Genomic DNA, 25,778 nt, shown 5'->3' with positions numbered 1-25,778 from the left:
GTGTTGGGAGGATCCTCCCAGGATGGGAGAAACATGATTGCTGCTTTGTTTTTTAGCCACTCTGGCAGTGCTCAGGGCTTACTCCTAGCTCTGAGCTCAGCAATCACTCCTGGCAGGGCTCGGGGCATCCCTCTGGGGTTCCAGGGATCAAAACTCCCTGTCATCAGACTCATACAAGGCGAGCACTCTGCCCACCGAATTATTTCTCCAATCCCAGTTCTCAGATATTCTGAATTCCAGTTTTTGATAAAAGGTACTGGAATAATTTTTTTCCCTCCCAGCCTAACCATTTTTCTGACATTTAAAAAATGTCTTTCAAAGAGTAGACATTTAAAATTTCATAAAATGTAATTAATCTTTTTAAATGTTAGAGTTGTTTTTCTGATCTTTCTAGAACACCAACAATAGCTAGCAAGGAGATTTTCCTCTGGTTGTGGCTTTTATGTTTGGTCTATGACCCATTTTGAATGAACAATTTTGTATACGCCATAAGAAGGTATTGGCTGTGGTTCTCCCCATCCCCATACTGATATTCAGTTGTTTCAGAACCACTTGTTAAAATAAATCTATCCATTTTCAGAGAATTTCCTTAGTACCATTGTGAAAATAAATTGACCACACATGCATGTATGAGTTTAGTCCTAGATTCTATTCTCTCCTTTACCTGGATGACTAGCTTTATGCCAATATTCCTTTTTATTGCTTTCTCTTTATAATAGTAAAAAAGTAAAGGCCCTCCCGTTGATCGTCGATTTGCTTGAGCGGGCCCAGTAACGTCTCCATTGGAGACTTTGTTGTTACTGTGTTTGGCATATAATAAGACTTGAAATTAAATAATACACGTCTTCTAACACTGCATTATTTTACCAAACCATTTTGGCTATTCCAGATCCTAGTAACAATATTTGTAAACTGTGTAAACACACACAAATGACGGGCAAGGGGAGGGTAGCGGCCTATCTCTCCCACCGCCCGCGTTAGGTAGTCTCAGCCGTTTCCCCACTCCAGGGTGTCGATGGCGATGGTCAGGCGATGAAAGGAAAAGAGGGCCAGGCTAGTTGGTCTTAGCAGCAGTTTAATACATGGAAGAAGTGTATGTCATAGAGGCCTCAGGATCTCTCAAACACGTGCTTTCTTGTTCTCTCAGCTTCTGTCCTCAGCCCCATCTTCCCAGGTTCTCTAACGCAAGTGTTCCCCCAGAGAGCCCTGAAATCTCCCTTATAAAGATCATGGTACCTCTAAAGGGCGCAATACAATGATTTCATCAAAAGGAGTTATGGAAAGAACAATGAGATGGCAAAACATACATTGCTTCTTTACATCCAGGCCAGTAATCTTGGCCTCACCTTTCACAAGCTACAAGCACTTGGATTAGCATATCGAAGACCAGCCGGCTAGAGCTTGGAATCTACATCTCAAAGACTAGCCTGCCTCTTACAGTAAGGTCTCTGTGAGATAAGGGAAGCTGCCTCTTACTGAAGGCAGATGAAGAGGAGAAATGCTCAATCTCATCCAAGCTAGTCAGGACACATGGGAAGGCTGCTTCTAGGACAGATTCTCATTTAGCAGATCAACCCACACTAGAACAGAATTCCCTGGATGTGTTTCTCTTCTCCTTGTCTGATCAACATATAAGCATATATAATATAAGTCGTTTTGTATGGATACAGTAAGAAATACTTCAAGCTTATAGAATTGCTTTCCTAGGGCCATCTCGATCTCAGACTGCAGTGCTGAGACCAGACACCTTTCCTATTCTTAGCATCAGGGTCCTAGTCTCGTCGTTATTTTTGGATCATGACAGCATTTGCCTATGATCAAACTCTTAACCTATAGTTAAGAATCGTGGCACCTTGGCCTGGCCCATAGCGATGCCAGGGTAGCACATAACTTACTGGCTTGCCCTGGTTCCATCCAGTCCCACGTCGGGACCCTGCTTTCGGGGTGCTAGGAAGTGAGGGCAACTGAGGCTTAAGTTGAGAAAGCAGATGCCCGGGAGTGAATAATATTCAAGGCCAATCAACTCCTAGGTTATAAAGCATAATATTAATTGTCTTCCTGTATCTATACAAAAAGGACATTGCATTAAACTATTCAAACGACATAAGGAGAGGATAAAGGCAATATTAACTTGCAGTACAAGTTCAGTGTCCTAGAAGGATGAGACCTTACAAATTAGTTGGGGAAGAGAGCATAGAAGTGGTTACAGACAAACAAAGTAATGGGAGAGACTTGGGAGCACTGTGATGGGTGCAACCTGATAAACCTAAGCTCCTTGTACTCTAACAGTAAACATAGAGCTCTTCATCTCTATTTTCTTCTCAAAGAGTTGTTCACAGTAACTGATAACATTCAATACTTCAACACCAATCCCATCACCATTACACCTTCCCACCACTTTTGTTTCGAGTTTTCCCACCACTACCCAAGCCTGCCTCAATAGCAGATGCTAAATAATTTATTTTGTATTGCTTGTTAAAATGATCCAAAAACGTTTCCTTAGAGGAAAGTATGTGAAAATTGTTGTATCTCATCTTGGAGCCATTAAACCCTGAATTAGAGATCATTAACATGTTGTTAGAGTTTGAATCTCGTATGCTAATATATATACATATATATGTACACATGTATGTATGTATATATTTTTATCAAGATTGGTTGTCTTCTACCTGATATCCCATCAAATGTGGTATGCTATTCCTGGTGTATCAGTGGCATAATTGTATGAAATGTCATGTGACTACTTTTTCAGCCTTGGGTTCTTGGAATTCTACAATTTTTTCATTGGGTGCTATAACAGAAATTAAATTTTTTTTAACTGTATGGTGACTTTGGGGTCTGGAGGAATTTCTGCAGTTGTTGCTCTCTTCCACGATTCATTTGTGCGTCTGGACCACGGCCATTAATGCACTTAAATGACCTCATCTCTGTTCTTGAGGTAGGCTTTTATAATTTTCACTTTCAAGGATTGTCTATTTTATGTAAATAATCCAACTTATTGGCATAAGGTTGTTCATAATAGTCTATAGTGAGGTCCTCTCTTCACTATTATTATTGGTAATTTATGATCTCTTTCTAATTATGTCCAAGGCTTTAATTTGATTACTCTTTAAAAATAACCACCTTTTGGTTTACTTTATCTGTTTTATCATTATTCAGTATGATTTATTTTTTGTTCTACATTTTCATATTTTTGCATTTGTTTTTCTAATTTTCTCAGTGAATGCTAAGGCTCATGATTTGAAACCCTCTTTGTTTTTCTAATCATGATTTGATTTAGTGGCTTAAAAAAAGCATTCTCTAAGCAACCCAAATGGACAAAATGTGCAAAAGAGGAACAGTTCTGGACTGGGGGTGGGGAAGAAGGGAGGGAGGAAGTAAGGGAGGGAGGAGGGAGGAAGGAAGGAAGGAAGGAAGGGAGGGAGGGAGGGAGGAAGGAAGGGAGAAAGGGAGGGAGGGAAGGAGGAAGGAAGGGAGAAAGGGAGGGAGGGAGGGAGGAAGGAAGGGAGAAAGGGAGGGAGGGAAGGAGGAAGGAAGGGAGAAAGGGAGGGAGGGAAGGAGGGAGGGAGGGAGAAAGGAAGGAAGGGAGGAAGGAAGGAAGGGAGGGAGGGAGGGAGGGAGGGAAGGAGGGAGGAGGGAGGAAAAGGGAGGGAGGAAGGGAGAAAGAGGGAGGGAGGAAGGGAGAAAGGGAAGGAGAGAGGGAGGGAGGAAGGAAGGAAGGAAGGAAGAAAAGAAGGAAGGAAGGGACGAAGGGAGGGAGGGAGGGAGGGAGGGAGGAAGGGAGAAAGAGGGAGGGAGGAAGGAAGGCAGAAGGAGAGGGAGGGAGGAAGGAAGGGAGAAAGGGAGGGAGGAAGGGAGGAAGGGAGAGGGAAGAAGAGGGAGGGAGGGAGGGGAGGGGAAGGGAAGGAGGGAGGGAGGGGAAGGGAAGGAGGGAGGGAGGAAGGGAGGGAGGGAGGGAGGAAGGGGGAGGAAGGGAGGGGAAGGGAGGGAGGGAGGGAAGAAGGGAGGGAGGGAGGGAGGGGGAGGGAGGGAGGGAGGGTGCAAGTTCAAACATTGCAGTGGGAGGAACTTGAAGGCAGTGAGCTAAAGACAAGAAGTGTAGATTCCACTGAGCCCCCAAAAGCAGAGATTCAGAGCCAAAAGAAAGGTTATTATCAGAGGCTGCAGGGAGAGGTAAATAAGCATTTGATTAAGGTAGAGTGTGAGCTTTCAAAGTCTCTCCAGTCTCTCTGGGATATTTCATTTACATCAAATCAATCTTCCATTTATTCAGTGCCTGCATTGCATGCAAGCAAAATCTGCTAAATTATAGATCATTGTTGAAGCTAAATGTCTAGTTTTCAAACAGCAGATGCTAGTGTATATATTTATATACAATATTGTATATATATACACCAGTGTATATATGTACATATAGTGTATATATACTAAGTGTATATATAATATATATAAAGTTTATATAATATATACAAAGTGTATATATAATATATATATATATACACACAAAGTATCTATAGACTTTGTATATAATCCCGGGAGTTTATGTAAGTGTATCACTCAATTGCTTCAAGGGATGAAGGTCAGAAACAAAATATCAAGAAACAGGTAGATAGAATAAGGAACTGCCAGTTAAAACAAGAAAACAAAAACTGCTTTGTGTCCGGTGTGTCTAAGGACTGCAAAAAGCCAGGTAACATTGCTCCCCCAATTCCGCCTGTCAGGCAGGCATTTGACACTGCGTGTGACCTCGAGCAAGACATCAGCGACTTGTCTCTTGTTTCTGCGGGTCGTCTTTAGGATCCAGTGGCGTTAAATGATGGAGAATGTCACATGCACAAAATGAGGGTAGGGATATTTTTCTCAGTTCTAAAACATTATATTATTAAACGGTCCAGCTGTACTACGACTAGGGGATTAATAATAGTTTGAGGAGGTTGTGGAGAGGAACGTTCTACGAGTACTAAGAACTTAGAACTCTCGGGTAGTGGAATAAAATCAGGAAAAAAAATTTTTTTTTTTTTTAATTTTAACTGAAGATCCAGGGTGTTGCATCGGCGTGCTTTGGGCGTTGCATTTTGTTCACAAACGCCCTTTCCTCGAATTTGAATGCTTTCTCTCATGCCGAGCCTCGCTTCTCCCTGACCTCCTTCCTGACAGCTGTCAGAATCCTGCACCCAGGAATTCCACCCGGGCGCCCAGGGTCCCGCTGGGACCGAGGAGGAGCTCCGCTAGGACCCGCTTTCACGCGCGCTCCACTTCGCCTCTGCGCTTTGATTGGCTCGCTCTTCCCGGTCCCGCCCACCGCGACCTCCATCCTGATTGGAGGCGAACGGCCTTTTGTTGTGGCCAAAAAAAGGCGAGCTCGGGCTTTTCGGGCCCTCCGATTGGAGGAGCCGCGTGGCGGAGGCGGCCGGAGTGCCTCCAGGAGTCGTGATTGGTGGGCTGCGGGGCGGGACGGGGCGGGAACTCCCTCTCGGCGCATGCTCCGTGGGGGGAAGAGGGCGGAGTCAGCGGTGTCTGTTGGACCCGGAGCCTGGGCCCTGGGCGACCTGCGCATCCCTCCGGCGGCAGGTGAGGACCGTTCCGGGGCGGCGCGGGGCCGGGCCCGGGCGCCGGCAGCTGCCGCCGCAGAAGCTCCGCGAGCTCGGCGAGCCGGGCGGACGGGCCCCGGCGTCGGGCCTGGGCGGACACCCGGCCCGGTCCCTCCCGGCTCCCGCAGCCGCCCACCCCCGGCTCGGCCTGAGGGTCCTGCAGAGGCCGGCTCGGACCCGGCGCTCCCCGGGTTTGTGACGTCCCCGGAGCGCGCCCGGGCTGCAGCCTCTCCCGTGTCCGCCGGTCCAGTGCCCCCCCTTCACGCCCTTGCGTGACCCCAGCCGGGAACCCACCCACCCATCTCACCACCATCACCCACCCACCCACCCCGTCTCCCTGCACCGCCACCCGAACAATCGTGGAGCATCCATGCCGCAGCAAGGGAACGGGATTTCACATCGGCTGCCGTGTTAGTAGAAACTGCCGACGAGATGCACGTCGGGGCGGGGTGGGGGCTTGCAGGGGGTCCAGCAAACTCAGCTTGCTGAGGGCCGCGTGGGCGCGATGGCAGGGGTGTTACAGACCGGGCGTCTAGACCTGGCCCCCACGCGCGCTGTGGCATCTCAGGGCGAGGCAAAGCAGGGCCCAGGTGCGGAGCCGCGGTGCCCGGTGGGTGGTGGGGACCCCTGGACCCAGATGCGTGATCCGGTGGGTGATGAAGCCCAGGTGTGCGGGCGCCGTTCGCCCCGGTGGTGGCATTTCTCAGTGTTGGAAAAGGGGTCCCGAGTGGACCAAGTTTCAGACGCTGTGTGTTGATAGGACAACATACCAGTGTTTCCTATCTAAAGACCCAGTGAGCGTTATTGGAGGATTCTTGCTAGCTCTCTTGCATGCCAGAGGCCGAAAGTCAGCCTTAGGTGCAAAGCCGTTGAGGGGCCAGAGAGATAGTCCAGTGGGCAGGACACTTGCCTCACTTGTGGCCAACCTGCCTGATTCGATCCTGGAGCACTGCTGGAGGAGTGGTCCTTGAGCACAGAGCTAAGAGGAAGCCCTGCACACTGCTGGGTGTGGCCCCCAGAAAAGAAGGGGGGAGCAGTCAGCTGAGATTAGCTGGGGGAATTGGGGGAAAGTCTCAAAATCTCAAGTCTCAGCTGTGACCTTCCCTGTAACTGGCTCGGTGAACTGGACTGGCGGTTCCTGGTTCTGTTGGTAACTGCTTCTGGGCCGGACCCTGGCTAAGCCATTATGGTCTTGGGCCTTGGTTTGTAATACAAGACAGCTGGGCCGGATCTTTGTAAAATCTTGTCCTTTTGTGGCTGGGATTAGAGCTAAAAGAGAAGATGATTGCTTCCATTCATGAAATATCCACTGTGTGCTGTTACAGTCGGAGTTTACATCCCAACTCATTAACTGGTCGCAGCAAACCTCTGAGAACAGACTGTTATCCTCATTACACAATGAGGACACTGAGGCAGGAGGCGTGTTTGCAAGGCTCTAGGTTGGGGAGCTCGGAGCCGAACTGTTGGGTTTTAGTTCCTTCCTGAAATTCCTGTTCTGATGGTGGTGCTGAGGTTTCTGGGAAGAGGAGGGAGGCAGTGCTGCTTTGGGGAGCATTGTTGAAGAAGAGTGAGGTGTATGGTAAAAGGAGAGTCTATTCATGCTGAAGGGTGTTGGGTAGAAAATGGGTCTCGCCTGATGCTCCCTGTGCTTCAGTTCTCTCTACCCTCTGCGGACCAAAGCATCAAAATAATTCTAGGTTCTTTTCCGTCATGATTAGATATCAGTGTATTGATTTATATGTGGCCCAAATCCCAGAAAATGATTTTTCTTTATCTATTACTTTGTCATTCTGGAACACGGACATTGTAGATAACTTGTTGATTTTAGTATCGAACAGGAACATAAGCAGAAAAGAGTATCGCCTCCTTGCGCTGTGTTGGAGTTCAAAGTCGGGTATACGGATTTCACGGTTATTTGTTGTGTTAACACGTATGGCATACTGTTCTTCACTGTCGCAGTATTCCAGCTGTATTCTGAAAAGGACTGGATCTTGGGCTGGGCGCATGCTTTGCCATGAGCCTGGCCAGGAAGGCCCCCAAACAACAGCCGAGATAGTGCGTATTTCACATTTGAAGCACTTTCACATATTGCTGAGCCGGAGGGTCAGCCAAGTTGCTGCCTGCGGTTGCTGAGTGCTCCCAAGATCACGCTCCGTTGGCGTCTCTGTCCACACTCCATTCGCCACACCAGAGGCAGGAGTGGAACGTGCTCTTCTCTGGGGGAACATGCCAGCGGAACTTTTCCACTCAGAGACACCCCGAGAGAATGAGAGGGAGAATCTTTCCACTGCAGTTAGATAGGTCGAGTAACAAAACTACTTTTGAAAGGGTTTTTAACAGCAGACTGCTTGGGTTTATGTAGATGTATATGCATGTGTGTGTGTGTGTGTGTGCGCACGCGCTGTATCTACTGTGTGTGTGTACACGTTTTCTTTACTGGAGTGATAACCTGGGAAATCAGACCATGCGAAGAGCTGACGGAAGGCAAGCTGTTCACCCCCCAATCATGTGCAGTGAGTTCATTCTCCAGCGGTGCAGTGCAGTGCCTGCAGCTTTTAGATGCAGCACTGTCTTCCATGAGGGCTAGCCCTGTGTGTGGACACCAAGGGCTCCGCGTGGGTTCCATGCTAGCATCTGATGGTCACATGCTTTTGTTGCAACGGAGAGGGACCCTTTCCCGAACGGGTTGGGATTCTAGTTCTGGATGCAGCGGGTTTGGGTGTCACTGCTCAGGCCGGGGAGACATGACGTCTTGGCTCTATAGTAGATGTTCAGCAAATACTTAAAAGGGTAACGTTGACAGACACTCCCAAGTTCCTTCAGGAAGTAGCTCTGATCGCCAGTTTTCGCCAATAAGAGCTGGTAGCATTATTTAGTAAATGTTGTGCGCATTGAAGGCAGAAGAGTATCAGCAATAGGGTGGAACACTTTCCACAGAACTTTGTGCTTTTAACCTTTTTTGAGTCTTGAATGGAAATAATCAACTGTTAATATGTGCGCACTTACATCCTAACTTATTTTAACCAGAACTTGAAGATGACAAGTTGACATTTTTTTGTTTCATATTTTGAATATGAATTTTGAATGCCTAGTATTTTTCTTCTGAACTTTCATGTGCAAAGGTATTAAATGCTTTATGGGAAAACAATATTTTAATAATAATTTTTAAAGAACAGCTAGTATATTTTTTATTTTGATGTTTAAACCACTCCTGGCTCTGTGCCCAGAAGTCACTTGTGTGTCTCAGAGGACCCTGTGCAATGCCAGAGACCAAACCTGGTCAGCTGCATGCAAGGCAAGCACCTTACTCTCTGTACTATCTCTCTGGCTCACAAATAATATTTTCAAAGATACTTTTTTCATTATTGCCATCAAACAATGTAGGATTTTTTCACCTTGTTTTTCTTTATTCATAGTTATATATATTTCATGCAATTAACACTGGTGATTGTCTAATTTTCTAAACATGTTTTCATGTTATTATACACGTTGTTATACAATCATAATTGTTTTTAGTTGCCACTCCATTAGAAGTCGTGACTTTAACTAGATTCTGAAAGGGTGTTTCACTGTTGGCAGTTTACTAGATTGTAGATTAGATGTTGCAGGGCTGGAGCGATAGCACAGCGGTAGGGCGTTTGCCTTGCACGCAGCTGGCCTGGCCGACCCAGGTTCAATTTCTTCGCCCCTCTCGGAGAGCCCGGCAAGCTACCGAGAGGATCTCGCCCACATGGCAGAGCCTGGCAAGCTCCCCGTGACGTATTCGATATGCCAAACACAGTAACAACAAAGTCTCCAATGGAGACGTTACTGGGCCCGCTTGAGCAAATTATATATATATATATATATATATATATATATATATATAAACACTCAATATATATATGTATAATTTGTTTCCTTCTTTGAAATATTTTTCAACTATATTTCCAAAAGAAAATACTTGATGAAAAATATTTCAGTGCTCTTGACAAACTGGTGGTTTGATCCAGTGCTCTTGATCCAACGGTGGATCTCAGGCAGAAAACTGCAGGCTTCTGGGAGTGGGGGTGAGCCGAGTCTCCTCCCTTCCCAGTAGGCATCTGCTACCATCCTCTCCCACACCTTTGGATGGCCCACCGAGAGCCCAGTGTGAGCCCGCACGCTGGATGGGAAAGTCCCCTAGAAGCCCCCAGACTCGGTGTGAACCAGCTCAGACAGAGATGTTAGTAACATTGTGACAGTGATCACAGATTGACTTTTATCACCTGTTTCCTGATCATTCGTTTGCCATTTTGTTGTTGTAACAAGTAATGTGAAGTTGGTGTGATGGTTCTACTGAGGGACAAGGTCAGGGCTGGGCGGGACAGTGGGGGCAGCGGGGGACTGGGTGGGCACACTGAGTGTCCGGAACAGCTGTATATCAGCAACTTTTCCAAGCACAGTGTTTAAAAGAAACATATTTAAACATTATAAATTTTACTTTGTTGTGCAGCTTTACAAAAAAGATCACACATTTTAAATTTATGCCCAGTATTTAATGTTTTTTACCCCCATAATTTGCTAACATCCCTTTTCGAAGAATCATAAACAGTGCTATAATATATTTCTCTGATCACCAAGAAACTCCATGTTTCTTTTGTTTATTTATGACTTTTTGTCAACTGTTTGTGCGAATGCTTTGCTTGTTTTCCCATTGGGTCTTTTTTCTTAGAAATAGAAAACCATGTGAAAGGCTCCTTCTGGATCACATGATTGTTTCCTGAAGGCACGCTTAGGTCTGGTCGCTGTCTGTGTTCACGCCTCTGACTTTTCCCTCTTGCAGACCGTCCATCCAGGACTTGGTGTCCAAGGCACAGAGGCTCGCTAGCCACGATGATGAACGCGGACATGGACGGTACGTTCTTCCTCATCCCCTTTGTCCCTTCCTGGCCGTGTGGCTGCCTTTGCTTCATGAGCGGTGAAGAGAGCGGGCAGGGAGCATCAGGCAGGCTTGGCGCTTGGCTGGCTTGAGACGGGGCTCAAGCCTCTTGCATTCATTGACCGAGATTGTGGGCAACGTCCGTCTCCCTCTCGGGGCCCGCATCTCTCGTGTGGGGATGTAGCTTTTTGATTTTACAGCCTCGTATAAGTAAAACAATGAATAGAAAATATTTTGCGGATCTTCAAGTGCCACGCTGCACACGGGCTGTCTACTGCTCCCAGTAAATTTGAAGCTTTTCGTTACAGCAGTTGATGCTGAAAATCAGGTGGAACTGGAGGAAAAGACGCGCCTCATTAACCAAGTGTTGGAACTCCAGCACACACTCGAAGGTGAGCTTGCATTTTTCGGTTCTCTTGGATAACATCTAGCTGACAGCGTAAGGATTTGTGATGCTGAATTTTTCTCGTTAGCGTGCACAGTTTCCCAAAGTCCATTTTCATCACCTTTACCCCTTTTCCCTGTAACTTGGACAGGTTTTATTTTGTGTGGGTCTTGTTGTTGTTGTTACTTTATTGCAGTAACAGCAAGTCTCACAATGGAGACGTTACTGGGCCTGCTCAAGCAAATCGATGAACAACAGGAGGACAGAGATACAGTGGTTACTTTATCATTTTTGTATATCATTTTGGAGCCCAAACCCAGGGCTTTCCCTTGTAAGGCCGGTACCACTCCTGAACTACATCCCTAACCACTGGTTGCTGATTTTATTTCTGTTCGGGGAGGAGGGTGTTGGGCTGTACCCTGTGGTGCTCAGGAGGCCATTCCTGGCCTGTGTTCAGGAGTGACTGTTGGCGGTAAGGGGGGGTCACATGCGGTACCAGGTATCCAGCTGGGTTTGGTCTCATGCAGGGCAAGTGCCTGCCCCCTGCCCCCCCCAACGACCCTCCTTTCTTGGCCCTTTGCTGGTGGTTCTGAAGCATAGCTGTGCCTCAGGATGTCAGCATTCTGTGCTTCTCAGTTCATCGTGACGCTAGGGAAAACAGTGTCCGAGCCTCAGATGAAGCAGGAGTTGATAACAGGCTTCTCTCCCTCTCTCTCTCTTTCTCTCTCTCGCTCTCTCTTTTTTTTTTTTTTTTTTTGGCTTTTTGGGTCACACTTGGCGATGCACAAGGGTTACTCCTGGCTCTGCAGTCAGGAAATCACTTCTGGCGGTGCTCAGGGGACCATATGGGATGCTGGTAATCGAACCCGAGTCGGATCAGCCGTGTGCAAGGCAAACGCCCAACCCGCTGTGCTATTACTCCGGCCCGAGGCTTCTCATTTTCTTACAAGCATACCAGCACTCCTGCCTCTGGGTTTCTCGTGGGGTGTTGGTTTTCTGATGCCACCGTGAGCAGGTGGTGTCTCGTTGGTGGCACCCTTCGTGCCACACTGAGGAAAGCCAGGCGCCCTCCTCCACTCCTCAGGGTCCTGCCGCTCCCGCCGCCTCCTGTCGGCTCAGCCTGGTCCTGCCAGGCCTCACCCTGGAGGCACCCACAGCTCAGCCTGGCGCTTTCCTCCCTTTCCCGTGGGTCACACTCAACTTATCCAGAGACGGTGCTTTGGCTGCGGACAGTGCCGCGGGAACGGCTCTTGGCTCAGTCCCCAGAGCCCCATATGGTCCCCTAAGTACCACTCGGAGTGACCCCTGAGCGTGGAGCCAGGAGTAAGCCCTGAGCACTTCTGGGTGTGAAAGCTTGTAACTGCCTCCCGGTGATTCAATAAAATTGAGAGAATCCGAAAAGGGGTTTCCCTGACTGAGCATCCCAGACGGGCAGCTTCTGTGTGGTTTCCCATGAAGTTCACCCCGTTTTCCTTTCCTCCTGCCCCTTGCTCCGGCCCCCTTGAGCGCGCATGCGCCCACGTGGTAGCACGTAAGTCCCGCTTGGCAGAGGGTTCTTTTGTCCCCGCTGCCTCTAGCCCTTCGAGAACGTTGTTCAGTCCTTAGTCGCATGAGCGAATGGAGGGTTGTAAAAGATACGGAACGATCACTTTGGACCCTGCTTGTATCCAGGATTTGAATTCAATTGTGATCACATTTTCTTAAATATTTCTGATGGACATCTTTATGTTGGTAAGACATGAACCAAATCCACATCTTAAAAGCAAAGTCCATTTTTTCATCTTTTTTAAAGTAACCACTTTTTAAAGTGTGGCCACTTACCATAAATGGTATTTACAAAGAATAGCATTAAAACTAATATGAAATCTCAAAAAATTTTTTTATTATTATTGATTGATGAAATCCCAAAATTTTAAGAGAATTTGGCTATTGATAATCACTGTCTACTTAACTTTTTTGGGGGTTGTTTCCTGACCACACCTGGAGGTGTTCGGGTCTACTCTGTAGGCAGTACTCATGAGGGGGACCAGGTGGTGGCATGTCTTGGACTAGGGTCCACCACATGCAGAGCAAGTACCTGAGTGGCCGTTCCGTCTCTCCTGCCCTGTACCTCAGCTTTGAAAGTATTCTGATTCAAAATGAACCTTAAGGACCTGGGGATGATATTAAAATGATTATCAGTAAGCATTTAACAATGTGGAGTCATTTGCTACCATTTTACTAATAATGGACCTGTGTGTGTGTGTGTGTGTGTGTGTGTGTGTGTGTGTGTGTGTGTGTGTTTTAATCTAGATCTTTCTGCAAGAGTAGATGCAGTTAAGGAAGAAAATCTGAAGCTGAAGTCGGAAAATCAAGTTCTTGGACAATATATAGAAAACCTCATGTCAGCTTCTAGTGTTTTTCAAACCACTGACACAAAAAGCAAAAGAAAGTAGGGACTGACGTCCCTTTGATTTTATGAAATTGCTGCTGATCTTTTCCTTTAAAATTTGGGTAGGTTCCAAAAGTTAGAGTGCTTTTGTCCGTGGCTTCATTGACTCTTTTTGAAGGGGATTCAGATCTCGGCAGAAATTTTCAGAGCAGAACAGAAGACTCCTGTGGTTTGTGTTAGTCTCTAAAAACGTGCAGGTGTATTGTAGAGACTTTATAATTAGAAATGCATATATTTATGAAACTTGAAAAAATGAATGTTTTATGCAATTTGCTTGGATTTATAGACTTAGCACTGTCTTTTATTCTAGACATAGTAAGCGATATAAGAAATTAACCCCGTTGTGAAAAAGTGACCAAAATCATGTACTGAATGCACAGCTTTATGTCCCTGCCCGCCGTTGTGTGCCTCTTCTCGTCTGCCTCCTCCTCCCCTGCCCTTCCCCTGCGGGAAACTCTGGTCTCTCCTGTGTCAGCGTAACTTCAGTAGTCGATCATCTGTGAGAATATTCTGAAATCTGTTTGTTGAAACTCAACCAAAATAAGGCGCTGGCTCAGTTGGGGCTTCTTGTTATACTTAGGATCAAGACTAGAAATCGTGTTGTGTTGTTTTCTCTTTGATCAGTTGAAAGCAGAAGCTATACAAATGGATTTTAATGTCTTTGAGATCGATTTGTCAAATTGGGAAGATGGGCTCAAGCTTCCCGTTGCACAAAATAACCCATTCTCTATCCGAAAAGATGAGCTCCGATTAAATGTGTTTGAAACAAGTTTTTTTAATTTCTTTTGAGGGAAACAAATCGGATGGAAGAGTACTTGGCAAACAGTAGTAACCAGATTCAAATGTGTCTCTCCAGATTTGCGTTATCTTCAGCACAGATGAGATCCTTGGGGAATATACATATATATGTATGTATGAAAGTGGATAGAAGTTTGACTAACCTTGTTAGTCACATTCCAGCCACATCTGGAAAAGAAGAGAGTTTGGTCTCAGTATTTATAGTACCTGGAGATCAACTTTGCAAAATAGCTTGAATTTAATAGTATCAGAATCATGAATAAAGTGGGAGTGTTTTACCTGCATAATAAGAGATGCATATTCAGTATTTTATCTCACTACTTTCTCCCAGAATTTTCTGTAAATCCAACTATTTGGTTTGCAGAGTTATTAGTCTTTAATAGTTTCTTAAAAAATTAATGTGTAGATGACCTTTGGTAAAGAAATTGCGGAATTAGAAGTGATACTAAGCTGTTACATAGGACAAGAGCCACTAATATAACTCTGTATTAGCAGGTTTGAGCTACTTTGACGTGGAATAATCTTGGGTTGTATTGGTGTACAAATTTGGTGAATGAATTCAGCTGAATGACTATAATAGATAAGCTACAAACATTTTACTTCCTTTTTGTGAACTAATTTACACTTAAGATTGTGTCGCAATTCTGCTTTGCTGTTTAATAAAAGCTGTTTGAGAAACTGTGTGTCTTGATGTGGTTGTTAAGAAACTGGGGTGTATGGTGAGAGATGCAGTGGCGTTTCCAGGATTTGTTCGAAACAGGGATGGAGCAGATCTCTGTCAAGAAACGGCCACGAGGGGGTTGGAGCAATAGCACAGCGGGTAGGGCATTTGCCTTGCACGTGGCCAACCCGGGTTCGATTCCCAGCATCCCATATGGTCCCCTGTGCATCGCCAGGTGTGATCCCAAAAGCAAAAAAAAAAAAAAAAAAAGAAACGGCCACGAGTTATTTAGGGGAATATTTTAAATTTATATATATAAAAAAAATACTTTTAAAGTAAATAATTCAAAGGATTGAAGAAATCGAGGAAAGATGGTTGTGCTTTGTAGGCTGGGCTCAGCTCCTGTGACACGGTGATAGAGAGCACAGGAGATCCCTTCCCGAGATCCATGCCAAGGGAGTGTCCGGGAGCCCGAAGCTGCCCCGGACTCCCTCCTGTGGCTGGAGGATGAGTCACACCCGCAAGAGCAGCCCGGGAATGTGGCCTCCAGCTGGAAGCATCGGCCATTTACAGCTTGGTGGCTGCAGAAGCAGGTGCTACGACTCCTGCTGGTACATCTGCATGGCTTGGTTCCCACACGGAGAATGTTTTTGACTCCTTCCGGTCCCATTCCCATTGGCTCAAAACCCAGGAATTCTATCTAGGTCCACCTTGGAGTGGTCTGACCACCCAATGGCAGAGGATTTGTTCTCACCTTGACCCCCCCCCCATTCTAAGGGGGTTGGTAGAGACAGGTGGGCCGCAGAGAAACACCCAGGGACACCAGCGAGGAAAGTCTGACGTGCCATCCCCCAATGCTCCTGCCTGACCCCCGGTCTACCCGCATAGTGTACTGCACTGCGCCACTGCCCTGGCTCTGAGGAGAGGCTGGGCCCATTCTCTTCCTGGGACGCTCAGCACATGCTGCTGGGAGCTTGGGCCCATTACTTCAGGCCAAGTTCCCTGTTCTGCAAGGCTCCCAAACTCAGCCCGAGTCCACGGAAACCCTGGGCTCTTTCCTAGATCAGAGTCACCAACAGACCTGTGCCTCTAGTGGAGGGGACACTGGCACTCTCTTGTCCCCCATTGGGCCTCCGTGGAAGGCACGCCTCTCTGACTTTCCCAGTGGTCAGGGACTGGAGCGATAGCACGGCAGATAGGGCGTTTGCCTTGCATGTGACCAACCCAGGTTTGATTCCCAGCATCCCATATGGTCCCCCGAGCACCGCCAGGAGTAATTCCTGAGTGCATGAGCCAGGAGTAACCCCTGTGCATCGCCGGGTGTGACCCAAAAAGAAAAAAGAGAAAAAGTCTTACCAAGGTCCCGCCCCGTGACCTGATGTGACTCAGGCAGCCACGGGCAATGCATGCATGTTAAGCACTGGATTTTCTCCATCCCTGCAAAATCGATCTCAAGTCTCAGGATAACCTTAGATGTTCCCCATTAACTGTATTTCTCCCTCCCAATACCCTCCAGCAGGGTGGATAGTTCTTCAATGTCACGAAGATCAGAGATCACCCTAAGTTGTCTGGACCACTGGTGAACCATGGAGCAGGAGACGGGGGTTCAGGGAGGGCTCGGAACTAGGAGAGGAGGATTTTCTTATCCTCTGGCTCCTCTGAAATAGCCTCCCTATATCCTGGTGATCAAAGTCAAGTTATAAAAAGGATTTTGTTGAAGAAAGTCCTTTTTTTTTTTTATCATTTGTAAAGTATAAAATTTAGACCCATGTCATATTGGGGTGGTGGTGGGGAATGATGCTAAAAGAAATCAGCTACATAATAGTTACTTTAAGATCATGTGTTTCTAGGTGGCTTGTCAAATGTTTCATGTTCTCGGAGCTTGAAGATAATCCCCAATTTTATAAAGGCTGGAAACTGCACGCCTGGAACACATTATGTGGCTGGGTACTGTTGGGTGGGTAGGTACTAACTCCGTCTGGTTCCTTTGGGCGCTCCACAGGCAGAGCAGGAAAAGGGAGTGATTGCAAGATGGGATCCATTCGGTGAGTAGGAAAAAGCCTGTCTCTGCTGCCACACACAGAGCGGGGAGGTGCTGCTCTTATTTCATTGTCATGTCACTGATGTCAGGGGTGAGAACGATGTCCTGAGATGTTTGGCCTCCTTTAGCTAAAAGGATAGGTGCTAGCGGGGCAGGGTGGAGGCACCTTGGGGTGTGTCCAAGGATGGGGTCTGTGTGTTTATCCAGGACTCCAGACCACTCCCCAGCTGGGAGAAAGTCCTTAATAGCAAGCACTTTCGTTTTCTCGCAGACTGAGATCACTCCCCAGGAGCCAGCCTCGAACTCGGGCACGGAAAGGCCTGGAAATTGTCGGTGCAGCAGCACGGCTGCTAAAATCGTGAAATTTGGCAGCTGCTCTGCGGCTTTAGGCGCGGCAATAATTGCTGCTGGTGACTGCAGGGGGCATTGCCGCAGATAAGTAACCCACTTCAAGGAGATGGGCGGTGTCAGGCAAAAGGGAAAGCCGCAAATACAAATCAGGATGCTGATGTCTGTTCTCAGGAAATCTTGGCAGCTCACAGCCAATAATTTTGCATCTTCCCCAATCGTTTATCTTGTCAGAAGGGTACAGTGGTTTCCAAGAACAGCAGAGGGAGCCCTTCTGGCCTTAACCCACGCTGGCAGCCGGAGGAGAGGAAAAGCGACGGCCCTTGTGCTGGTCATCTGTCACCTTTGTATTGCGGGAAATGCCACACAATTGCCCAGTGATTGTGAGCGGCACTTGGACGTTTCTATTCTGATGTCAGGATGCATTAAAAGTTGTGCATTTCGGGGCTGGAGTGATAGCATAGCGGGTAGAGCATTCGCCTTGCATGTCGCAGACCCGGGTTCAATTCCCAGCATCCCATATGGTCCCCTAAGCACAGCCAGGAGTAATTCCTGAGTGCAGAGCCAGGAGTAACCCCTGTGCATCGCCGGGTGTGACCCTCTCCCCCCCAAAATTGTGCATTTCATGCACAAAATTAGAGAGTATCTGAGAAATTGTCTGCCATAGAGGCAGGGTGAGGACTGGAATGGGGAGGAGGGGAGGATACTGGGGACTTGGTGGTAGAAAGTTTGCCCTGGTGGAGGGATGGGTGTTCGATCGTTGATGACTGAATCTCAAACATGAAAGCTTTGTAACTGTATCTCACGGTGGTTCAGTAAAATAAATAAATTTAAAAAATTGTGCATTTCACAGACCACAACACCCAAAAGGAGAGATAGAACAAAAGGGAATGCCCTGCCACAGAGGCAGGGTGGGATGGGGGGGATGGGGGTAGGAGGGATACTGGGATCCATGGTGGTGGAAAATGGGTACTGGTGGAGGGATGGATATTTGATCATTGTATTAAATTTGATCATATGGATGCTATATAACCCAAGCACAAAAATTTGTAAGTCTACAACTGTACCTCATGGTGTTTCACTAGTAAAAATTTTTTTAAAAAAATTGTGCTTTTCAATGCATTTCTCATCACCAAGCACCTCTCTCGAGGAATCTCTGGTTTGAAGTGGCCCGGGACCCTCCTGCTAACTGCATCCAGACTAGGTCATGTGGGTGGCAGACAAGACTCGCGACGGTTCATAGACTCAAACAACCACACAAACTTTATTGCAGGCAGCTCTGTACAGCGAAGGCGCCCTCGTCTGAGGAGGGCCAGCAGCGCTAAGTGTCGCATCGCCGTCAAGAGGACATGCCGTAACCGATAGGAAGCCGTGGGCATCGTCCCCCGCTCTGTACAAAACAAAACCTCCAAACTGAAAACTGGGGAACTCCTAATGACAGCAGTCATTGAAATCTGATTGGTAACGCGTCTCTTTTATTCTAAAAGCAAAGTACCTGGGAACTTCAGAGGTTTTCTTTTCCTAAAATAAATGTCTGAGTTGAGTTGCTCTGAGTTAGAAACACGCTGGGTGGGGTGGGGAGTCAGGTTCGGCCGCCCGGGCTTTGTGGGGCTGGCCCGCTGCGCTCCCCGAGTGGGAATACTCGCCGTCGCTTACTCCTTCCGCACCCTTCTCTTCCGAACCGTCTTCACCGGCCCGTCTCCAGATCCTGTGCTCTCATCGGCTTCTTTCATCTGGAAAACAGAGCAGAAAGCGTCCTCTCGCACCCGGCTCCCCCCGCTGGGGACAGTCCATGCTTTACATGCACATTCGAGCCAACATGCCCGAGTTGTCCTGTCCCCCACACAGCTGGAGACCACCATCGAGAAATGGCCCTGGCCTGTGGTTCTTTGGGCATGGTTGCAGTTCCAGGGCAAGTCTGATCTTGCAACTGGACAAGAGCTGCGTGATGATTCCATTTTGATTTTAAAAATCACGGCCAGAGTGCATTAACACATTGACAAACCGACACCTTCCTCCAGTGCCTCACACTTAAATGACATTTAGTGAACATGTTGTGCACCAGTGTTGATGTGTCACAGATTGGTGCCTGCGTACTACCAACAACTACTCAGCATAACATTTGAGGAGTGCATTATGAAGGTGGTTTTGCAGAGACATTTTTATTTTATTTATTTGCTGTTTGGGTCACACCTGGCCATGCACAGGGGTGACTCCTTGCTCTGCACTCAGGAATCACCCCTGGCGGTGCTCAGGAGACCATATGGGATGCTGGGAATTGAACCCGGGTTGGCCTCGTGCAAGGCAAATGCCCTACCCGCTGTGTTACTGCTCTAGCCCCACAGAGACATTTTTAGAACTTCTAGCACTTTGAAAAAAGTGGAAAGGGAACTATCAAATTTAGGTTTAGAATTTTCCCCGTTTAGTTTTATGCTTCCCAGATGAGCATTACTGTATAAACCTGTATGACCAAAAAATCAAATGCAGGTATTATACTAGCTAGAATTCTTCCCAAGGTTGTACATAAAACCTGACTTCTAGCACAGCGGGTAGGGCGTTTGCCTTGCACACAGCCGACCCGGGTTCGATTCCTTCGTCCCTCTCGGACAGCCCGGTAAGCTACCAAGAGTATCCCATCTGCACGGCAGAGCCTGGCGAGCTCCCTGTGGCATATTCAATGTGCCAAAAACAGTAACAACAAGTCTCACGATGGAGACGTTACTGGTCCCCTGCTCGAGCAAATAGATGAACAGTGGAGGACAGTATTACAGTGCAGTGCAGTGCTATTAACATATATATGTAAATACAGATATTTACATATATATGGATTAAAAGTCTGGAAGATGTTTATGCTATTAAAGGTGCACTGAGTCTTTAGCAACTCGACCACGAGCTCCAAGGACTCTGCTCCAGAAGAGAGCACTTGATGGCGCATGTCTACGCTGATACTTACAGACTAACTTTGAAAACTCACAGCAGCTCAGAAATGATGACCAAGTATATGGACTGAAAAAGCTTTCGAAAATGATTAAACAATAAAACATGTTCATTTGGGAGACTTTTTTTTCCACATGAACAGAATATTTACATCACTCTCCAGTAGGTCAAAGAGACAAATTTTCACTCATCCAAGGGAGAAAGATTAAGAGGGAGAGACAAGAAGAGAGGAAGAGTGTGTGTGTGTGTGTGTGTGTGTGTGTGTGTGTGTGTGAGAGAGAGAGAGAGAGAGAGAGAGAGAGAGAAGAGAGGGAGCTGTTTACCTCATCCTCTGATCCAGACTTGTTTGACTTATTGCCTTCTTCTTGTCCCTCTATGATTTCAATTTCCTCTTCACTCTTTTCCTCAGGTTCACCTTCCTCTTCTAGAACACATTTTATTAATGACAGAGGGTCAGTATATTAGACTTTTGCTGTTGAAAAGCAATACATATAACAGGGGAGGATTTATTTAAATTCCAATTGATAAAAGTAACTTTGTTCCATTAGAAATGTTTTTTTAAATCATAACATCATTTTACTATATTTTCATAAATATCAGAAGTTGAGAGGTAAGGGGCAGGCTTAAAGAATTTTTTTAAGCTTTGACATTTAGATGAAAAGCATGCTTTTTTTTAAAAAAAAAGTAAATAGTTTACATATATATGTAAGAGGTTTATTTAAACTTGGCATCCTAGAGTATTAGTGTTTATTTTTATTTATTTTTCTTTTGGGGTCACACTCGGCAACGCAGAGTAGTTACTCCTGGCTGTGAACTCAGGAATTACTCCTGGCAGTGCTCGGGGGACCATATGGGATGCTGGGGATCGAACCCAGGTCGACCGCGTGCAAGGCAAACACCCTACTCTATACTATCGCTCCAGCCCCAGTAATTAGTTTTTAAGTCCGATCTTTCATCGGTGGGTTAAAATTTAAAAAGTGTTAGATTCAAACTGCAGAAGACCCAATCTGGACGCAGACGTGCTGTGGCTGTCGGGCTTCCTGAGCTTTATTTCTGCATAACATGGGTATGGGGGTCTTAGTGCAGCTCTCGCGCCCCCGCCCACACCCCCACCCGAGGGGAGGGTTGTATCTCCGCTCTGGGAAGATGCGCTGTGCCAGGGCCCACCCCACCCTCACTCCTGCCCCGCGCCTGCGCCTCTCACCTGCAGCCTCCGAAGCCAGGCAGGTCCTCACCGGGGGGCTCACCGGGGACTCCGGGGACTCCGCGCTGTCAGGCTCCACAGCCGCCGTGCCAGCTGCAGGTGTCTTGCCAGCAGCCCAGGGCTCTGAGTGGGAAGGCAGGACTGGGAGGTGCGCAGCGGGCCCCGGCCCCAGCCCGAGGGACCCCAGCACAGAAGCACCGTCCAGTCATCCACCTGGGCAGGGACGGCCAGCAAGGGCCAGGCTGTGTGTGTGGTCAGTAGTTGCCCGTCCATCTGGTGCTTGTGTGTGTGTGTGTTTGTGTGTTTGTGTGTGTGTGTGTGTTGCTCCCCGTGAGCAGAGCAGGTGCTCGGCCACTGAACTCGCTCCCCCTGCCCCTGATTTGTGTGTGTGGCTTTTGGGCCACGCCTGGGGGTGCTCGGGGAACTGCTCAGGGCTCTGTGCTCCGGGCTCACCCCCAGGAGTGCTCAGGGGACAATAACCAGATCTGGGCGTCCTGCATTGCAGACCCCCGAGAACTGGGTTTCGGGTCTACACAGCATCATCACGGGCTTAACCTTGTTCAACAGCTTCTCCATCCCTTGGCTTTCTGTCCTCTTCCAAGTCCTCCGGCTTCTCCAGGTCGGCCTTCTCCTCTCCCACCTCCGTCACCTCCTGCTCCAGGGCGCCCTTGGTCTGTGGCCTGCAGGTGTCCACTTTCTTATACTCGACCTCTTCGTATTTTTTCTGTGGGGGTTGAACACAAGCAGTTTCCGCAACATGCCATTAGCGTCGTTTCTGCCACCGGTGATGCCACGCCCGGCCCCAGCATCCAGCGGTCGAGGGCCATGGGGACTTGGGTGATTAGGCTGGAGAATCACTTGCTCGACTCACGACCGAGGGTGTGCGCACTTGGGCACGTCTTTTTCAAGGGGAGGAAGCTCATCCCGCCTACCTTGACCTTTCTGGGCCAGCAGAACAGAGTGATGAGGACGACAGGAAGTCCCGTTGTCACCAAGTAAATGAGCCACAGCCACGGGCGGTCCTCGGCAGCGGCCACCAACTGCTTCAGCACGCCGGGCTGCGGGCGAGAGCAGAGCCACTGGGACACCCCGGCCTCCTCCAGGGATCCCATCGAGCAAAGGCTGCCCACACACAGCTCGCCTCTCTCCACGCCTGGCCGCAGCAGGAACCGCAGGGCGTAAGCTGGACCCTGGAGTGGTTTGAAACTCACCACACACTGAAGTCTGGCTCTAGGTGGAAATTTAATCTTCTGACTCGGATAAATGACCATTTTTTTTTGCACACCCCCTTCCCCCACCTCTCTGTACCCCCTCATCCTCTCCTCCCCCATCTATACAGCACTTGAAACTTTTGGGCTTATTAAAACCTAACTGGGATGGAGAGAGCTCAACGAGCCAACTCTGCTTTATGGGTCCCCCCGAGGACCTCTGGGAGCAAACCTTGAGCACAGAGCCAGGAGTGGCTCCTGAGCACTGGCCCCATAACAGAAAGAAAACAAAACTCCAATCTTTCTAACCATGAAACGTTTTAAGAGTTTCAGAATGAGAACCCTCCTGGGGCCAGAGCCATAGCACAGCGGGCAGGACGCTGGCCTTGCTGGCCCTGCTAGCCAACCTAGATTCGATCCCCAGCATCCCATATGGTTCCCTGGGTGATTAGTGAGTACAGAGACAGGTGTCACCTACAAAAAGAGAACCTCTCTATTTTTACTTTGCATTTCCACATTTTTTCTAAAGTTCAAAGAAACAAAACGTAGATGTAAGGAACAAATTTTTCCTTACAGTGATTGATCTTTTAGTTTTTGTTTTGGGACCACACCCAGCGGTACTCAGGGCTTACTTCTGACTCTATGCTCCAAGATCACTCCTAGCAGTGCTCTCAGGGTGCGGGTCAGCCACATGCAAGGCAAACACTTTAACCCCTGTACTATCTCTCCAGTGCCAATAACTTGATTTTTAAAGATATATCCTCCAATATGATTTTGTTGAAATACTCAGCTTTACTTTATACAGTGTTAAGTTGGGGGTGGAGATAAGCTTGTACTTAAAAAAAAATTAAAAGTTCTTTGCACTCCCCTGAGATAAAAAGCAGTTAAAATGAATCAAAATCATTTCGATGACTGTTCTTTTAGGCTTTGGGTTGACAAGATGGTAAAGGGAATTCACCTCATTTTTATAAACAGCAAGAAGGCATCAGATCCCATGAAAGTTGTTATAATTTAATGAGTGACATGAAGCATAGATGTACATATATGTGTGTATATATGTACAGTTCAATGTACAGTTTAAACTGAAACCAACTCTCCTGTCTACATGAGTGAGCCTCGACATGCTCCCTGGCATGGTGGCACCTTGTCTAGCCGTCCCAGAGGGCAGCACGCTACGTACCTCATTTGCATGAGCGATCCTCCTCTTCACTCCCCAGCCATCCATGGCCCAACGATCTGCCACTTCTCTTTCGGAACAGATAATAAAGTTATCAAAGTAGATATCGGAGGTCATCGACCACAGCTCTAAACCAAGGGCCCGGAAAGCAGTGAGAAGAAACGGATGGTCGTCTTCGAAATAGTCTGGGTTGGGGATCTTCCGAGGGCTCCACACTCCCTAGGGGAAAGGGTCAGTCAGTGACGTTGTCAGACGCAGTCATCCCCCTGACAGTGGGGACACAAGCTAAGGAAAATCCAGTGCATCCAAGTTCATTCGTTAGCCATAAACATTTTTTTTTCACTTGGTATACTGACACCCTATGAAAATCACCGTAAATATGTCTAGAAAGAGCAATGGGGAAATCCCACACAGTCCCATGAGCACGTGTGTGGCCCCACAGGGGCCAAATCCTTCACTGTCTGCCCGTGACAGGTCTCATCTTTAATTCCTCTTGATCACAGGCACACAATCAGTCAACATGAAATTGATAGCGTTAGGTCTCGAGTGATGAGAGTCAGTGAAGTCGAGTATGCAGACCCTCCCTGCCCCCCACCTGACCCAGTGTACCCCCAGGATGGAGCCTGGGCCAGGTACAGGTCTGGGTGAGGGAGTGTCCAGCCAGCAAACACGCAGTCCCTGAAACATACCTGCACCATCATTCTTGTGAAGCAGAACCTCAGCGGAGGCTGACCGTGTGTGCTGCATACAGACCCCCGCTGGCTAGACAAGGCCAGAGACTAACTAGCGGGATATAAAACTACTGGGGGAAATAGGTATCACAGGGTACTGCAAAAATCTAGGGGTGGGGGGGGCAATAGATATCTGGTCCACCTTAGGAAAAATCCAGATTTTAACAGCACTAGAGGATGGGAGGATGGGAGGGAACACTTTGTACGTAATCAAACACAAGCATCGTTACTCAGTGGATCCTCCCCCAAGTTACTCTTGACCAGAACTCACTTCTGTATCTAACAATAAAAAAGAACTTGAGGTGACAGGTCCTCAATTCTTATAATATTCTGCTCAGAAAACAAGAAGAAGGATTTACTTTTAAAATGTAAATGGGGCGGGGGCTGGAGAGATAGCACAGGAGGTAGGGCGTTTGCCTTGCACGTGGCCCCCCGGGTTCGATTCCCAGTATCCCATATGGTCCCCTGAGCACCGCCAGGAGTGACTCCTGAGTGCAGAGCCAGGAGGAACCCCTGTGCATCGCCAGGTGTGACCCCCAAAAGCAAAAAATATATAAATAAGTAAATAAAATGTAAATGGGGGCCTGAGCGACAGCACAGCAGGTAGGGCGTTTGCTTTGCACACAGCTGACCTGGGTTCGATCCCATGGTCCCCCAAACACCGCCAGGATTAATTCCTGAGTGCAGAGCCAGGAGTGACCCTTGAGCATCGCTGGGTGTGACCCAAAAGGCAAAAAAAGAGAAATGTAAACGAATTGGAGGAGCTGGAGTGACAGCACAGTGGGGAAGGTGCCTGTCTTGCAATGGGGTCAACACAGGTTTGGTTCCCAACACCCCATATGTTCCCTGAGCCCCACCAGGAATGATCCCTGAGCACCGCCGGGGGTAGCCCATCCTTCAATAAAAACACGTGTAATATATATGTATCAACTGGAGTGTCTGACTTTGGGTGGCTGAGATGGTCACATCCAGTCACCCTGGGTTGACACATCGGCATGAGATGCGAGCCACTCACGTGGAGCCCTGGTCGACCTGCTCGGGAGGGGTGGATGGATGGTCATTACCTACCTGGTAGCTCGGGTTGTCCACCAGGGGAGGCGTCCAGATTCCTTTGTACTCTGGGTTGTCTATCATGGGCGGTTTCCACTCACCACACCCAATGTGACACGCCGGGTTGGCGATGAGAGGCGCCTCCCACAGGCCGTCCATGTCCTCGTTCCTTGGGGCAGGAGAACACAGCAGACAGTGCTCTGGCTGCTCCGGGCGGTCACCGGCACCAGCGGCAAGAAGAGGGGCCGGAGCGACAGGGCAGCTGGAGGGGCGCTTGCCTGGAGTCAATCCCTGGCATCCCCCCTGTCCCCCGACC

At 47.9% G+C, this 25,778-nt stretch overlaps 2 protein-coding genes across 3 annotated transcripts in view; one reads left to right on the top strand and one right to left on the bottom strand.

The window, feature by feature from the left end:
* Positions 1-10,395: 10,395 nt before the first annotated feature.
* Positions 10,396-14,532, top strand: SCOC (short coiled-coil protein). Of its 2 annotated transcripts, none has more exons than XM_056118971.1 (3): positions 10,396-10,467; positions 10,803-10,883; positions 13,169-14,532. In XM_056118971.1, exons 1-3 carry the CDS (start codon positions 10,446-10,448, stop codon positions 13,309-13,311), a joined length of 246 nt encoding a protein of 81 aa, XP_055974946.1. In that variant the 5' UTR covers positions 10,396-10,445; the 3' UTR covers positions 13,312-14,532. The 2 variants fall into 2 exon arrangements, with proteins under 2 accessions (XP_055974946.1, XP_055974945.1); XM_056118970.1 differs by having other exon boundaries at positions 10,800-10,883.
* A 4,043-nt stretch (positions 14,533-18,575) lies between these two features.
* The window catches only part of CLGN (calmegin), a 28,252-nt gene continuing 21,049 nt past the window's right edge, over positions 18,576-25,778 (bottom strand). Inside the window, exons 10-15 of the mRNA XM_056119095.1 lie at positions 25,481-25,631; positions 23,685-23,900; positions 22,229-22,354; positions 21,852-22,020; positions 20,416-20,516; positions 18,576-18,888 (exon numbers count right to left, since the gene is read on the bottom strand). Of these exons, the coding sequence (XP_055975070.1) occupies positions 18,808-18,888; positions 20,416-20,516; positions 21,852-22,020; positions 22,229-22,354; positions 23,685-23,900; positions 25,481-25,631 (844 nt within the window). The 3' untranslated portion in view covers positions 18,576-18,807. The remainder of the gene's footprint in view (positions 18,889-20,415; positions 20,517-21,851; positions 22,021-22,228; positions 22,355-23,684; positions 23,901-25,480; positions 25,632-25,778) is intronic.

This window comes from Sorex fumeus, unplaced genomic scaffold (genome assembly GCF_029834395.1).
Source record: "Sorex fumeus unplaced genomic scaffold, SorFum_2.1 ptg000039l, whole genome shotgun sequence".
Classification (NCBI taxonomy): domain Eukaryota; kingdom Metazoa; phylum Chordata; class Mammalia; order Eulipotyphla; family Soricidae; genus Sorex; species Sorex fumeus.
The sequence above is the reverse complement of the archived record's forward strand: the minus strand, read 5'-3'. Positions and strand labels throughout refer to the sequence as shown.